General features: G+C 34.2%; 2 protein-coding genes across 2 annotated transcripts; both read left to right on the plus strand.

The window, feature by feature from the left end:
- Nucleotides 1-2,183: 2,183 nt before the first annotated feature.
- LOC111395781 (translation initiation factor IF-2, chloroplastic) lies at nt 2,184-11,607 on the plus strand. Its single transcript, XM_023021931.1, has 12 exons — nt 2,184-4,016; nt 4,100-4,132; nt 4,239-4,352; nt 4,524-4,673; nt 4,768-4,866; nt 4,954-5,016; nt 5,347-5,502; nt 5,664-5,729; nt 8,293-8,529; nt 9,297-9,572; nt 10,629-10,817; nt 11,093-11,607. The coding sequence occupies exons 1-12, from the start codon at nt 2,601-2,603 to the stop codon at nt 11,252-11,254; spliced, it is 2,961 nt and encodes a 986-aa protein (XP_022877699.1). The 5' UTR covers nt 2,184-2,600; the 3' UTR covers nt 11,255-11,607.
- A 1,118-nt stretch (nt 11,608-12,725) lies between these two features.
- On the plus strand, nt 12,726-15,177 carry LOC111395127 (kinesin-like protein KIN-14Q). The gene is made up of 9 exons (XM_023021139.1): nt 12,726-12,952; nt 13,055-13,132; nt 13,494-14,041; nt 14,130-14,298; nt 14,385-14,443; nt 14,538-14,748; nt 14,821-14,897; nt 14,977-15,076; nt 15,158-15,177. The coding sequence occupies exons 1-9, from the start codon at nt 12,853-12,855 to the stop codon at nt 15,175-15,177; spliced, it is 1,362 nt and encodes a 453-aa protein (XP_022876907.1). The 5' UTR covers nt 12,726-12,852.

Consider the following 15,177-nt stretch of genomic DNA (forward strand, 5'->3'; position numbering starts at 1 on the left):
ACAATCTTTAAAAAATTTACACTTTGAACTTTGAAATTGTAGTGATGCTATGATAGTTTTTAAGGGAACAAAATAAAAATTTGGATTTAATACTCTTTTCTCTTTACCTTCTTTTCACTGTTCTCTCTCTTTATCATTAGCATCCTTCATTGCTATATGAGGAGAGAGAATTTTCTCAAGCACTTTATTTATAAATTCATAAAAGTATGATAGTCTTAAAATTGAGTTTTATTTTCGTGACTTATAATTTCAACTATTCAGAAATCAATATCAAAGTTCGTTGAGCCCCTGTTTTGCGATGCATAATGCAAAATCAAATCGGAGGTAAGCCGTGATCACATGCATTAAAATGTCTTCGACTTGTATTGTTTCATTGTTTGATAGTAAAAAATTGTCTTGGCCCCAAATATTTGAAAATAGAATTAGAGGATAATGAAAAATCAAAAGAAAATTGAATTAATTGTCCCAATGGCCATTGAACGTATGTCTATGTTTTTTATTGCTCATTGAAGATTAAAATGTCAAATTTTGACCATTAAACTTATCAAAAATGTTGCACGTTATTCACTATCTTAACATCCGTTTCAATTCTTTTAATGAAATTAATGACATTGCTAACCGAATATACATGTTACATTTCATAATGTCATTAAAAATTGTTACATCTTTAATTACTCAACAATTTTTAAAAAATGTTTTCAATTGTTCACTAAATTTTGAAAAACATATTTGACTGCTTATTAAACTTTGAAAAACGTATTCGATTGCTCATTAAACTTTGAAGATGTCAAATTTTGATCACTAAACTTATTTAGCCCCTGTTTGATTTCCATTTTAAGTGAAAGAATGCATTTTTAATTAGTGATTGATGGAGAATGTGTGGTTAAAAATTAAGGAAAATTTTTAAATTTACGTCTAATATTATTTTATTGAAAAATGTGTGATTGAAAATGAGTTTTGAGAAAATTAATTTTTGGAAGAATAGGAATCAAATAAGGGCTAAAATGATGTCAATTTACTATTCATTAAAAAATATATGGTACAATCGCACGGATCACATAAAAGTAATAAAATAGACAAACGAATCCAAGTTATTGATCCTACGAGAAATGATTACTCAATTACATAATAGTTAAATTTAATTTTAACATTTTTTTTTAGAATTTTAAGCTATTTTCATCATTTGCAATATTCAAATTTATTGTATTTTTCGATGTTAAAATTATATTAATATTTAGATTTTGCAACCAAGCATACAATAAATTTAATTAATTGAATTTCACTCACTTTTGGTCCCTCCGAGAAATTTGATTGTATTTCGTTATGAAAATCCAAATTTAATTAAATTTATTGGTTGTTTCATTGCAAAATTCAAATATTAATTTAATTTGAACAATGAAATACACAAGAAATATGAATTTTTCAAGTGATGAAAATAAAAATTCTATAAAATATATTAAAATTAAATTTAACTATTGTGTAATTAAGTAATCATTTCTCATGAAAACGACAATTTGAATTCATTTGTCAACTTTATTATTTTTACGCGACCTATACGATTGAGCTACATGTTTTTTAACGAAAATAGGTCAAAGTCATTTTTATAAATTTAGTTGTCAAAATTTGATCACCTCAAAGTTCGACAAGCAATCAAAGACGTAACAATTTATTAATGCGTACGATGGGGCACCATATGTATATTCTATTCGCCACATCACTAATTTTGTTACGGTGTGTTTGATTATATTTATTTTCTATGAAAAATATCAATTTTTTCGCACAAATTCCTACTTGAAGTGTTTGATTATTATTTTTTTCCATGAAAAATATTTTCCAACTTTTGAAAATATGTCTAATTTTCCTTGTTTTTAAGAAAAATATTTTCCTTGAGTGGAGATGGTTTTTATTTTCCACGAAAGATGAAAAATATTTTCTTTTCTAGGTAATATTTTTCATGCCAATCAAACATACTCTTAAAGTAGTACAGTCTAACGTTTTGAAAAATTTAATTGTCAAAACTCGATATTTTAAATTTTGGGGAGCAATCCTACTTAGGAACAGTGACCATTTGGGCAGTGGGCCGCCAAGTGGCGCCCCTGTAATTACAGAGCCAATGTAATTCAGCTTTATTTTTCGGACAATTAAGAAAATTTTGGGGAAAAACCTTAGCCAGTGCCTTATCATGCAACGTCGCCAGTTGATAGGCGCAGAGAGAGCCAGCCACACAAGCATAACCCAACGACTAAAGGGCCATCCCAAATTCTGCATCCTCGCTCTTCAGACACACTGTTTTCTTCACCTCTTTACTACAGGGAAATTTCAATATCCTATCAAGAAAAGACACACCACTCTCTAATTTCTACAGGTACATACAATTCTTTCATCTTGTAATATGCATGTGTCTTCTTGATGATGTTTCTCCGAACTGAGTTTTCTTAGTTGTCGAAGAATATTACGTATTTTATCAATTCTTGGAAATATCTTACTGAGAATTTAAAGTGAAGAGGGTTTTAAAAGATAGATTTTTCTGATTTTGATAACGAAATCTGTTCTTTTTGGGGGAATTCGTGTTAATGGTGAAGGATATATAAGTGTTACGCATGGCCTCTTTAGCTTCCCTTGTAAATTTGGGAAGCGTGAGTATGATTTCTTCTGGTCATTTTGAAGGGTCTGTTTGTTTAGTTAGACGTGTAGCTTTTCGTGGAGATGGGAGTAATTTCGTGAGGTTTTTGGGTGGCAAGAGATGGAGATATGTGGGTATGCGTAAATATTCTGTAACAACTAATTACGTCACGGAACAAGGGACTTCAAAATCTCTTGATTCTACACGTAGAGGTAGTAAAGATAATGACATTGATACATTTCTCAAGGCGGCACCCAAGCCAATTTTGAAACCGGTGTCGAAGGTTGAACCCGTTCTTAATATGCCTTGGGATGGAATGCAACTTAAAGAGGATTCAGACAATGAAAAGGCAAGTGACAGTGAGGAGGAGAGGAGTAAAATAATCGAGTCACTGGGAGAGGTGTTGGAGATGGCCGAGAAGCTAGAGAAAAGTAAGCCAGTTGTTTCTGTAAATAAACCACCAGCGAATCACAATGCAGGCCTAAAGAATGGTAAACCAGTTAACTCTGTGGCCGATTCAAATAGCAAGTCTAAGACTTCAAAAAGTGTCTGGCGGAAGGGGAATCCTGTGGCTACTTCACCAAAAGTTGTGAAGGAACCACCAAGGCCGCCTCAGGCACCACAGAAAATTCAGCCACAGTTACAAGCAAAACCCTCTGTAGCTCCACCGGTTTCTGTCAAAAAACCTGTCATCTTGAAGGATGTAAATGCAGCTGCAAAGTCCTCTGTTGCTGATGCAACCAATTCAACTGCAGCAATGAAAGAGCGCAAGCCAATTTTGATTGACAAGTTTGCCTCTAAGAAACCTGTGGTTGATCCTCTGATTTCTCAAGCCGTTTTAGCCCCTACGAAACCTGGGAAGAGCCCTCCACCTGGAAAGTTTAAGGATGAGTTTAGGAAAAAGGGCAGTCCATCCGGAGGACTGCGTAGACGAATGGTTGATGATGAAATGCCTGACGAAGATGCATCTGAACTTGATGTTTCTATTCCGGGGGCAGCTACTGCAAGGAAGGGGAGAAAATGGACCAAGGCAAGCCGGAAGGCTGCTAGACTTCAGGCAGCTAAAGATGCTGCACCTGTGAAAGTAGAAATTATGGAGGTTGATGAAGATGGTATGTTAACTGAAGAGTTGGCCTTCAACTTGGCCATCAGTGAAGGTGAAATTCTTGGGCATTTATACTCGAAGGGAATTAAGCCTGATGGCGTGCAAAAGCTTAGCAAAGACATGGTAAAAATGATATGCAGAGAGTATGAGGTGGAAATCATTGATGCTGCCCCTGTCAGAGTGGAAGAAATGGCAAAAAAGAAGGAAATGTTTGATGAAGACGATATAGATAAATTAGAAGATAGGTCTCCTGTTCTAACTATAATGGGCCATGTTGATCATGGAAAGGTCAGGTTACTCAGTTTCTTCAAAGTTTTAATAGATGCTTTATCATTGCAAGCTCCAGTTAATGGGTTTTTCTCCATATGCAGACAACACTTTTGGATTACATACGAAAGAGCAAGGTATGCTGTTAACATGACATTCATTTCTTGTTTTTATTTTCCCATATTTAATGTGGTGATGACCTACAACATACTGGCAACATGTGTTATTATTGTTTTTGTTTAGGTGGCAGCATCTGAAGCTGGTGGGATTACACAAGGAATTGGGGCATATAAGGTTCAAGTACCAATTGATGGCAAGCCACAAACATGTGTTTTCCTTGACACTCCTGGACATGAGGTTATCTTATTATTTTGCTTGTGTTTCTATCTTAAGGTTTTATTGCCGTACTTGAATTCATTTGTTCTCTCCATTACACATGCATTTTAACAGTGTCACGAGATCAACTCCAGGAATAACATGGTAGCTCCTTTTTGTACTAAATATTAATCCTTTTATCCATTTCCATAGGCCTTTGGAGCAATGAGAGCACGTGGAGCAAGAGTGACGGACATTGCTGTCATTGTTGTAGCAGCTGATGATGGCATCCGACCACAAACAAATGAGGCAATCGCTCATGCCAAATCAGCTGGAGTGCCCATTGTTGTTGCCATTAATAAGGTATCTTTGGTATGCTGTTGGTTATTGCTTGTTTAACTGTTTCCTATTGGCTTTCAGAATTTTAGTGTTTCTTTATTTTATTCAATGATTTTAGATCGATAAGGATGGAGCTAATCCTGATCGAGTAATGCAAGATCTTTCCTTAATTGGTTTGATGCCAGAAGAATGGGGTGGTGACATCCCAATGGTTAAGGTGACAAAACAGCAACCGGGAAGTTTTATTTGCATTCTAATCTCGTGTCCTGTTGATTCAAAATTATTGCTTAATATTCTATAACAGATAAGTGCTCTTAAAGGGGAGAATGTAGATGATTTGCTGGAAACCATTATGCTTGTGGCTGAGGTAGCTATACGCTCTTCTTTCAATGAAAAAATGATTTTGATTCCTAATCTCTTAGCAGTTCTGGTTATATAGAGACTTTCATCCATTTTACTGCTTTAGGCATTTAATGATCTATTGATAGCATTAATATGCATGTGTTGGCTTTTCCTTGTACTTGAGTGGCACATTTTCACGATCTTACTCTCTTGGGCACATCCCCTAAATATTAAGAATAAAAAATTTTGAAGGTTCTAGCAGATGTTAGATTTTTTATGTTTTTTATTGAACATACCTGTATGTCTTCTTCTTGTGTATAATTCTAAATTTGGGTTTTGTGATTTTCCTTCCAAGTTACAAGACCTGAAGGCAAATCCACATAGGAATGCTAAGGGAACAGTAATTGAAGCTGGTCTTGATAAATCTAAGGGACCTGTAGCTACATTTATTGTGCAGAAGGGCACATTGAAAAGAGGAGATGTTGTAGTTTGTGGTGAAGCATTTGGAAAGGTTGGTGGAGAAGACTTGAATGTGTTGAACTTATCTATGATATAAAAGTTCACTGTTACGTTCTCTAAAATGTGATTGATAGTGGGTGCCAGATTAGGTACTTGAATTGATTAAATTTGTTATCCTATATTCAAGGACTTCCTTATTTTGCCAACAATCAGGTGAGGGCTCTGTTTGATGATAAAGGGAAGCGTGTTGATGAAGCAGGACCCTCTATGCCTGTACAGGTATGTTGCTAGTTACTCTTTTTTTTTTTTAATATTCTAATTCTTGTTTATTATTGCATATGTACATGGTGTCATAATATTGTATCTAATTTCACTCAAGAGAGGCCACGCTCTTCTCAATATTTACAGTTTTATTATTTCAATTTCAAATTTGAGTTTCTGCCTGATCTCCAAAATGACTGTTGCAATTGGGAAGATGCCATGTTTGAGGCCATTAACTTCTCCAGCATTCTATCAAGTACTGGGTTTTCCAGCTGGTTGGTTCATTATGGCTATTCCAATTGGGAAAGCTGTTATTTTGGGTCTTCTGTGACTGCATGTACTATTAACTCAGTTATCAGGAAAATATATTAGATTTTTTTCCTCGTTACATTGTCTGGAATTTTAAGATTCACCCCTGAAGTACAACTTGAGCAACAACTAAATGCTACTCTGCTTTATCTTTAAGAATCTTTACGTTCAAGTATGTTGTATACTTAAATTTTGGTCATTTTCTTCTATTCTGTTCCCCATCATAACTTGAAGGTAATGGCCTTCTCTTGCTAAAAGTTCTTAGTCTTTTGCTTATTTTATTAACTTGATATTCAGTTTCTTTGACTCTTAAGTAACCCACTATCATATCCGAAGTTGAAAATAACTACCTGTGTTCAGTTGAGAGGTGTTAAGACTTGGGGTTCCATTTAAAATGTCAACTTTGTTAAAAGGAGTAGTCCAAATCTTTATAAATTGGCCTACACTTTCTTCTTTACTCGATATAGAATTATATTCCTTAACATGCCTCCGTAAGATGTGGCTCTTTTGAGCAGACCAATCTTTAAATCCGTGTGCTCATTTTTTTAAGTCTTAATCGGATCGAATCGCTCGTTAGAATTTAATAGGTTCTGATATCATGTTAAGACTTGAGATTCTATCTTAAAATATCAACCTTGTTAAGAGGAGTAATCCAAACATTTATAAATTGATCTATGTTTTCATTTTTATTCGATGTGAAATTATATCTCTTAACAAAAAATAAAGAAGGAAAGAGAAGAGTAAAGAAGAGAATAAATTACTTTTCTGATTTTTTTTCTTTATTTGGTCATGAAGAAAGTTGAAGTGAATTACCCAAATAGTCATTGAACTTTGCAAAAAGTTTTCACGGGGTCATTGAATTTTAAAAATCACTCAATTCATTACTGAACTTTGCAAAAGGTTTCCACGGGGTCGCTGAACTTTAAAAATCACTGAATTTCAGTGACCTTGTAAAAACTTTTGCAAAGTTCATTTGGGTAATTCACTCATAAAGTTGGGAAAAAGTAAAAGAGAAATAAACCCGTGGCCCAAAAGGATTTCTGGATGGAAATATAGCCTTCCCATATTTGGACATTTGTTCTTATATGTTTTTCAAGAGGTTCATGGGGAAAATGGAAAGTAATTATTTCCACTTCATTTTGCTTTGTCCCCTCGTGTGAATCCAAAAGAAAGGAATAATTATGTCCTTTATTTTCTTCCACTTCCCTAGTAAAAACTACGGGTAGAAATCTTCAAATGGGCCACAGTTCTTACTGCCCAAATTTAACCATAACATTCTAGAAATTCATTCTGTCAAAAGTTGAATGAGAGTATGCTTCAGGCCTTGTCCCAATAGCTACAATTTAGAATTGTATGTTCAAGAAATAAAATTAATAAAAATAAAAAAAAGTATTAAAAAAGTATCTGCCTGGAATCATGAAAAAGAAAGATTTTTGCTTGTTGTGAAGTAGTAACCTTTACATATGTTTTTGGATAGAATTTCGGATAAACCTATGTTTTTTTTACTGCAAGTAAAGGCATTTTAAGCAGCTCAAGATAACAACAATTTGTTTTTTACATCTATGAAAAGTTAAAATATTAATGAATCCTAAAATATTAGATAAGGAGACAAAATTGATATTGTTGTGATGGCAAAAGAATTCAAATATTTTGATAAAGGTGCAAGAAAGGATACTTGTAAGTAACAAAGTGAAGATCCTAGTTTAAATAAGATTTGTCACTAATCTCTAAGCCTTTCCACTTTATTTTTAATTTCTTATCATGATTATTATTTTTGTTTCCTGCATCCTAATTTGGGTGATTTTGGACTAGGATCTGCACACATCAATCACTCTTTTGTTGTTACTAATGCTAAAACAAACTGATTATTTGTTGTAAAAGTAGCCTAACTTGAATTTCCTCCAAAAATAATGTATACGAGAAAGAATAAAGATATAATTTTCACCTGCTTAAAATTCTCTTATCTTCTTATTTCCTCTTTCAGAAGTGAAATCTTAAAGACGAGGTACTTGATCTAGAATAGATTATGTTTCACAGCGAGTAGAAAAATTCTATGACAACAATTGGTTGAGTTAGAGAGAATATAATAAGCAACTTGGCTTTCATTCTTCAATGAACTCAAAACAATCTAATCTGTATTAAGTTTCTTTCTCATTTGATGACTTTTCAAAGGCTTTGTCTCTTTAGCTCTGATAAGTAGTGGACTCTACTTTTCTTATGTAGCTGTGTTTTTCCCAAAACTTAAATTTAAATATTTATGCTGCACACTCAGGTCATTGGATTGAACAATGTTCCCTTAGCTGGTGATGAATTTGATGTTGTTGGCTCCCTTGATGTTGCTCGTGAAAAAGCAGAGTTACGGGCAGAGTATCTGAGAAATAAGCGTATAACAGCAAAAGCTGGGGACGGAAAGGTGACACTATCCTCTTTGGCTTCTGCTGTTTCAGCAGGAAAGCTTACTGGATTGGACTTGCACCAACTCAATATTATTCTGAAGGTTGATCTTCAGGTATGCATATCAGTGATGCTCCATAACCCAATTTTTTGTTATATATGCTGCAAAATTAGCTGTACTATGAGGACGGAGTGATGGTTTAGAGTTGATTGAGAGCTGGATATACAAACTAAAATTTTGAAAATCTGTCAATTGATAATATTGTGTGATAATTTTTTATACAACTACCAGGAAATATGCATCTTGAATATCCTTGTATCTTTCATAGATCACACTTGTCACTGCAAAGAACAGTTGTATATCCATTGCATTTCTAAATTGTCACTTGGTCAAATGTTTGTGGAATCGCAATGAAACTCGACACTTGCAGTCTGAAATCAATGCAACTAAACCTTAACCCATATTTGTATTGGTTGGCTACATGAATCTTCTTCTTCGACTCTGCTCTATGAAGGTCCATATGAACAGTTTTGCACCATAAATACTCAAATATTTTGTAATTACCTTATTCTCTGTCATTTTAGGTAAGACCTTTTCTCCAGGTTTACCGTGAGCTCAGTTATATTCTATCTTGCAAGAGGGAAAAATCTAACTAATTGATGGATCATGGATAAAAAGATCAGCTCATCCTGCTAAACTAGTAGTGTTTAAATTATAGCTGTAATGTATTGAGATGCTACTATTGACTGGTGCTGTTAACAGACGTTACTAAAGAAAAATAAAAAAAATTGAAGGCATTGTTAATGTTTTCAAAGCATCTCAGTGCAATGTGGAAGGTTAGTACTATCTGCAGTCAAGTTAAAATCTTAAATTTTGACCAGGGATCCATTGAGGCTGTCAGACGAGCCCTTCAGGTGCTCCCACAAACTAATGTTACTCTGAAGTTCTTGTTACAAGCAACTGGGGATGTGAGCACTAGTGATGTTGATCTTGCTGTAGCAAGTAAAGCCATAATTTTTGGTTTTAATGTCAAAGCAACTGGCTCTATCAAGAGCTATGCAGATAACAAAGGCGTTGAGATTCGGCTATACAGAGTTATATATGAACTCATTGATGATGTGCGAAACGCAATGGAGGGACTTCTGGAGCCTGTTGAGGTAACCATGTTTTTATATCCTATTTTGGGTTTGCCTTTTCTAATTACACGAGTATCTTTAGTAGGAAAGATACTTCACGATTGGATGAATGTGTTTGGCCTGTTTTAGTATCAAAGGACACTTTAGGTGGTTGATCCGACTTTAGGCATGCAAGAAACTTAACCAACCTATCATTCGTCAGGAAGCAGAGGAGAAAGGATAATCTTTTGAAATCTCATTGTTGAAGGCGTAGAGAGGGCTGAAAGTTAATAAAAACTTGTGTAATTATATGGACTCCAAAAGGCAATTTCTGTGCAACTATGCTTTCTTTAGTCCCTGCTATGCCAGCAACACGGAATCCTTAGACAACTGGAATGCAAGTTGTGTGATAGTTTGATTCCCCACAAACGAGAAGTCCCCAAGCGGATAAGATACCGAGATGGTCTCACAAAGTTTTCAGTTGTCCAGTTAATACCTCTGTTGTACGGACATTTCAACTACAATAGCGTGTCCGTGTCTGACGAGACACTTCGGCTACTCTACCACAATCATTTTATTTTTTATACTATAAATATTATATATTTTTAACTCAAAATTATTAGTAAAGTAAATAACAAATAAGTATTCATATTTTAAAGATTTCAACAAGAAAAATTAATAACAAGTATAAAACTAAATTTATACTATATAAATAATGAATTTTAAAAAATTCAATCAACGTCGGCGTATCCAACATGTATTGTGTTGGATTCACATGTCTGTGTCGGTGTATCATAGATTAATACATAAGCATGATGCAACTACAACGTTTTCCATGTTTTGAAATTTCCTTGAATTTGTGTAAGAAGAGGAAAAGAATAAAAATTGGAAAAGAAAGAGAGATCTTATCCTCCTCGGGAGATTAGTCACCTGTTTCTCGTTGTCTTTTAGAAGGTTGCATTAGTAAGATGCTTTTAGAATTCAGTTTCCTGATCTCTTGGGTTGCAGGCTTAATCTTGGCATATGGGGGCTGATGTACTTTCATGATATCATTGTCACTGGTAAAATAGCAACACTTCTAATTTTGTATTTTTGCAGGAACAAGTGCCAATTGGTTCAGCAGAAGTAAGGGCCGTATTCAGCAGTGGCAGTGGTCGTGTTGCTGGATGCATGGTAACAGATGGAAAGATAGTTAAAGACTCTGGAATTCGTGTTTTGAGAAAAGGCAAAGAAGTTCATGTTGGTGTCCTTAGTTCTTTGAGACGGGTAAAGGAGCTTGTGAAAGAGGTACATTTAGAAGTCTATTTGTCGCTTCTTTCTTCTTCTACGAGCACTCTTAACTATTTGAAATGATGTCGTAATTTTATTTTTATTTTTTTATATTTGTGTGTGTGTGTGTGTGTGTTGTAACTCAATAGGAAAAATTGTTTGTAATTGGTTTATTTGTTCTTTGAAATATTATACGCATTGTCTTAATATTTCTTTGTTGAGAATAATATGTAAGCAACTCTAGAGGAGCTGAAGTGGAAATGTGTGTTTTTTTATCCTCTTCCATTTGACAGGTGAATGCTGGACTCGAATGTGGCATTGGGGTGGAGGAATTCAATGACTGGGAGGAGGGAGATAGTATCGAGGCCTTCAACTCCATTCAAAAGAGACGAACACTTGAAGAGGCATCGGCCTCAATGACAGCTGCGCTTGAAGGAGCGGGTATTGAGCTGTAGAAGAAGATATCAAATCATAAATTTGAACCCAGTTGGATTTTCCCGAAGAATGGCCAGGCATTTGACACAACTCATCATGGCCTTGTCCTCATCCTATTTTATGCTGCCGATTAAAGATGCAGGCATTCTTGCCCTCGACTCTATGCTGTTTGGTTGTAAATATTCATATATGTTAGGATTGAGCTTCTTTTTGTAAAGAGCAACAGGTTAAACATTCATCTATTTCACAAAATTCAATCGGGAAACATCCATTCCTCATGTAACAGTTCAAGTTCCATTGTGCCTCTGTAGGATCAATTGTATTCTGTTCAAGAAAAGAAGAAATATATTTACAGTAAGATTTTTTCCCAAAACAATGAATCTTTAAGTTTCTTGTACTGAAAATACTGCAATTGTATTATTGTTTGATTATTCAGGGTTTTAGTCTTTTTTTTTTTTTTTTTAAATCAAGACAGACAGGAAATTAAAATGAAAGTATTTTCTGTCAGAATCTCTTAAAATAGTTTCTTTCTCACCAGTCGATTCTCTTAAAATAACTCAATTACAACTATTAAAACACAAAAAACTGAATGAGATATCCCTATTTTTCCCTTCGCGGCTGTGGAATTGATGTCACACACGAGTAAATAAGGTCACTATTGTTCAAGACATGACATTTCCATTCAAGGTTGAAATTAATAACTCAATTTAACACTGTAAATTAGAACCGTGAAAACACAAAAAATCTCAGTGAAAATTTTTATCTCCACTCCCAAGACTGCATATTTGCTTTCAAGATTAAATTTGAGATCACCTCTGGATAATAACGTTACTATTACTAAAGACATCATATTTGCTTTCAAGATTAAATTTGAGGTCTCCTCTGGATAATAAAAAGACAAAATCTCAACATTTGAAAAGTTACGTATGAAATCAAGCATTGAAAGAGTTTAACTAAATACAACATTGAGCCCCTGTTTGGTAGAGATTAAAATCATATTTTGATAAAAGTTGATAAAATGTGTGATTAAAAAGTTGTGAGATCATGAAAGATGTGATTAAAATTAATTATTGACTTTGATTTAGATTGAAATATGAATTCTAAACTGTACCTACCACGAGCTTAATAAAAGAAAACTAATCAAACTACTAATGTTACATATAGTTTACACTACACAAGGCCACACAAGAATTATTAAGGTCACAGTTACTTAACATGACAAATTTCCATCAAAACTCTAAATCGAAGTCAAGAATTAGAAGGTATGACGAAGGATAAATTTATCTGTATTTCTCAAAAAAAATAAAAATAAATAAATAAATGTTATTTCATAAAATATCCAAATCAAACCGGCGATAATTCATGCGGGCTGCCCGCCAAGAGAGAACAAAATAGCCGTTTTTCCCGGTTCAAATAATTCAAATTTCGAAAACAGGGATCTTCTTCAGCAAAACGAAATTAACGGCATTCTCCTTTTGACACTCTCTATAACATTAATGATTCGACAAAAACATTGAATTCCCTTTTCACCTTTGATTACTTATTACTACCACTCTTTTTCTTGCATTTCAAATCTTCAAAAAGAAAATTAAAAGAAAAAAAAACTGTTTCTTTATCAATGGAAGATTTTGAATGGTATGACCCACTTCTTATAACTGACGTTGCTTTCCTGCAACAGCAAGATCTTACCCATACTAACTCTCATACTCACTCTAAGTGTAAGAAAATATATTTTACATTCATGTGTTCTTGTTTATTAGTACATTTTATTCATATATTTTATGGGTTCTTTATTTTCTTGGTTTTGCTTTAATTGGCAGGCATTTTTTCCACGTTGTGTATCTCAGAAGCTTTAATCATGGCAAATTCAGATGACTCTAGTCAAACCGAGATTGATGGTATTTAGCTCGACATTTTGAATCCTGAAATTTGGTAGTTGTAAATTTTAGTTTTTCATGAACATATCTTGATCAGATTTTGCTTATATTTCTCTGTTAGAAGTTCAGGAAAGTCCCAATTTTTGTTAATTTGATTATGATCGAATTAATTGACTTAATTGGTGTAGAAACACTCAAATATGTATATCTATTTCGACTCCCCTCTTCTTCGAATCAATAATGTCGATTCATTTCAATATGAACAATAATTCAAGTGGGGATTTTCTTTTCTAATGATTCCTAAGGATTCGTGAGCGAAGCTGCATGGGTTATCCGGAGCAGTGTCAGCTTCAAAAGTCATGACTTTTCTTGATTATTTCAGGCAGGTCTGTGGCATCACCTGATCTGGTAATATGTATGGGTTCACCTGATGTTCCTAGTCCAGGATATGAATTTTCACCTGAATTTTTGAAGGGTGATAGAATTGATGTCTCTTTAGAAAATGGAATCAAGGGGGCTGAAATGAAAGAATCCCTTGAGAATCGAGCAGGAAATTCTGAAGATATTTATACAGACTCTTCTTTCGAGCTTGCTGCATCACCATTTGTGGAACAGATTTCTCTCAAATACTGCACTCATATTATGAGCATCAACGCTGGGTCAACAGACAGTATAATGTTCCAAAGAGAAGTACAGTTTTCTGAAGATAGTTGTTTCAATGGAGGTGATATTGTGAGGACTAATGATCCCGTAACTGGGGATGGAGAAGGCCTTAGTCTTTACCAGACTGCACGTTTTGGGAATTGTTTGTATCATTTTGATCATTTAGAACCCAGAACTTACATGGTTGATCTGTACTTTGCTGAGATTGTATTTACTGATGGTCCTCCAGGAAAGAGAGTTTTTGATGTTTGCTTGCAGGACCAAAAGGTATGAATTCATGGGGTAACAAACAAATTCTTACTTCATTGTGGTGCATAAAATGATCAAATGTGTTAAACTAGTTGAAACTTTGCAGGTTGTATCTTGCTTAGATATTTATGCTAGTGTTGGCTCAAATACACCGCTGGTGATATCTGATCTTAAAACTTGCATTAACGGAGATGAGGGATTGTCTATTAGATTTGAGGGAGTAATTGGGAGTCCAATAGTTTGTGGTATTTCCATTAGGAATAGTGCTTCGGCAGGTAAATTTATAATTAAGTGTTATCTTGCACTTCAACTGCTTAAAATTTTGTGAACTTCTCATGAATGCATATATATTTTATCTCAGAGTCTGAAGAGGTAGAAGGAATGGGATTGACGTACATGCCCCAATGCAAGTCACCGCAAGTAAATTATTTTTTTCGAAACCTATCAAAATAGGAGTTTTGGCTTCAACATACATAGTCTCATTTTTAACTTTTCCTAAATTACACGTGTCTAGGATGTTGGTTATGGTTCCATGGATGAAGAATTTCATAGGCTTCAAATAGAGAATGAATCCCAGAAGAAGGAACTTGCAGAAACAAAAAAGGTTTTAGAGGAGGTTAAGAGGGAGAATGAGCTCAGAAGCAGAGAATGCCAAGAAGCTTTGAAGTCTTTGAATGAGCTTCGGAATGAGCTTATGCGTAAATCGATGCATGTTGGATCTCTGGGTAAGGAAGATCATTTCTAATTAAATTTATAGTCTATATAGTTAGATTTTCTTCTGATTTTCGATTCTTCAGCCTTTGCTATTGAGGGGCAAGTGAAAGAAAAGAGCAAATGGTTTTCATCACTGAGAGACTTGACAAGAAAACTCAAGGTAGTCTATAGTGTTTTTGATGCATCTCGAGTCAAAAAACAGGTTTTTATTTTTATTTATGAAAATTCTTTTACTACAGCTTTTGAAGATGGATCATATCACGCTTTTGGAAGAGGCTACATCTTTTAAGCAATGCATGGCAGATATGAACGGTTTTAGCTCTATCATTCATTCCAAAAGTAATTTTTTGCATATCATACAAGTTGGTCATCAATATAAACATTAGTTATTTTAATTTATACTTGTGCATTTGTTGACAGTAAATGAGCACACACTATGA

The sequence above is a fragment of the Olea europaea genome, chromosome 6, assembly GCF_002742605.1.
Source record: "Olea europaea var. sylvestris chromosome 6, O_europaea_v1, whole genome shotgun sequence".
NCBI classification, from domain to species: domain Eukaryota; kingdom Viridiplantae; phylum Streptophyta; class Magnoliopsida; order Lamiales; family Oleaceae; genus Olea; species Olea europaea.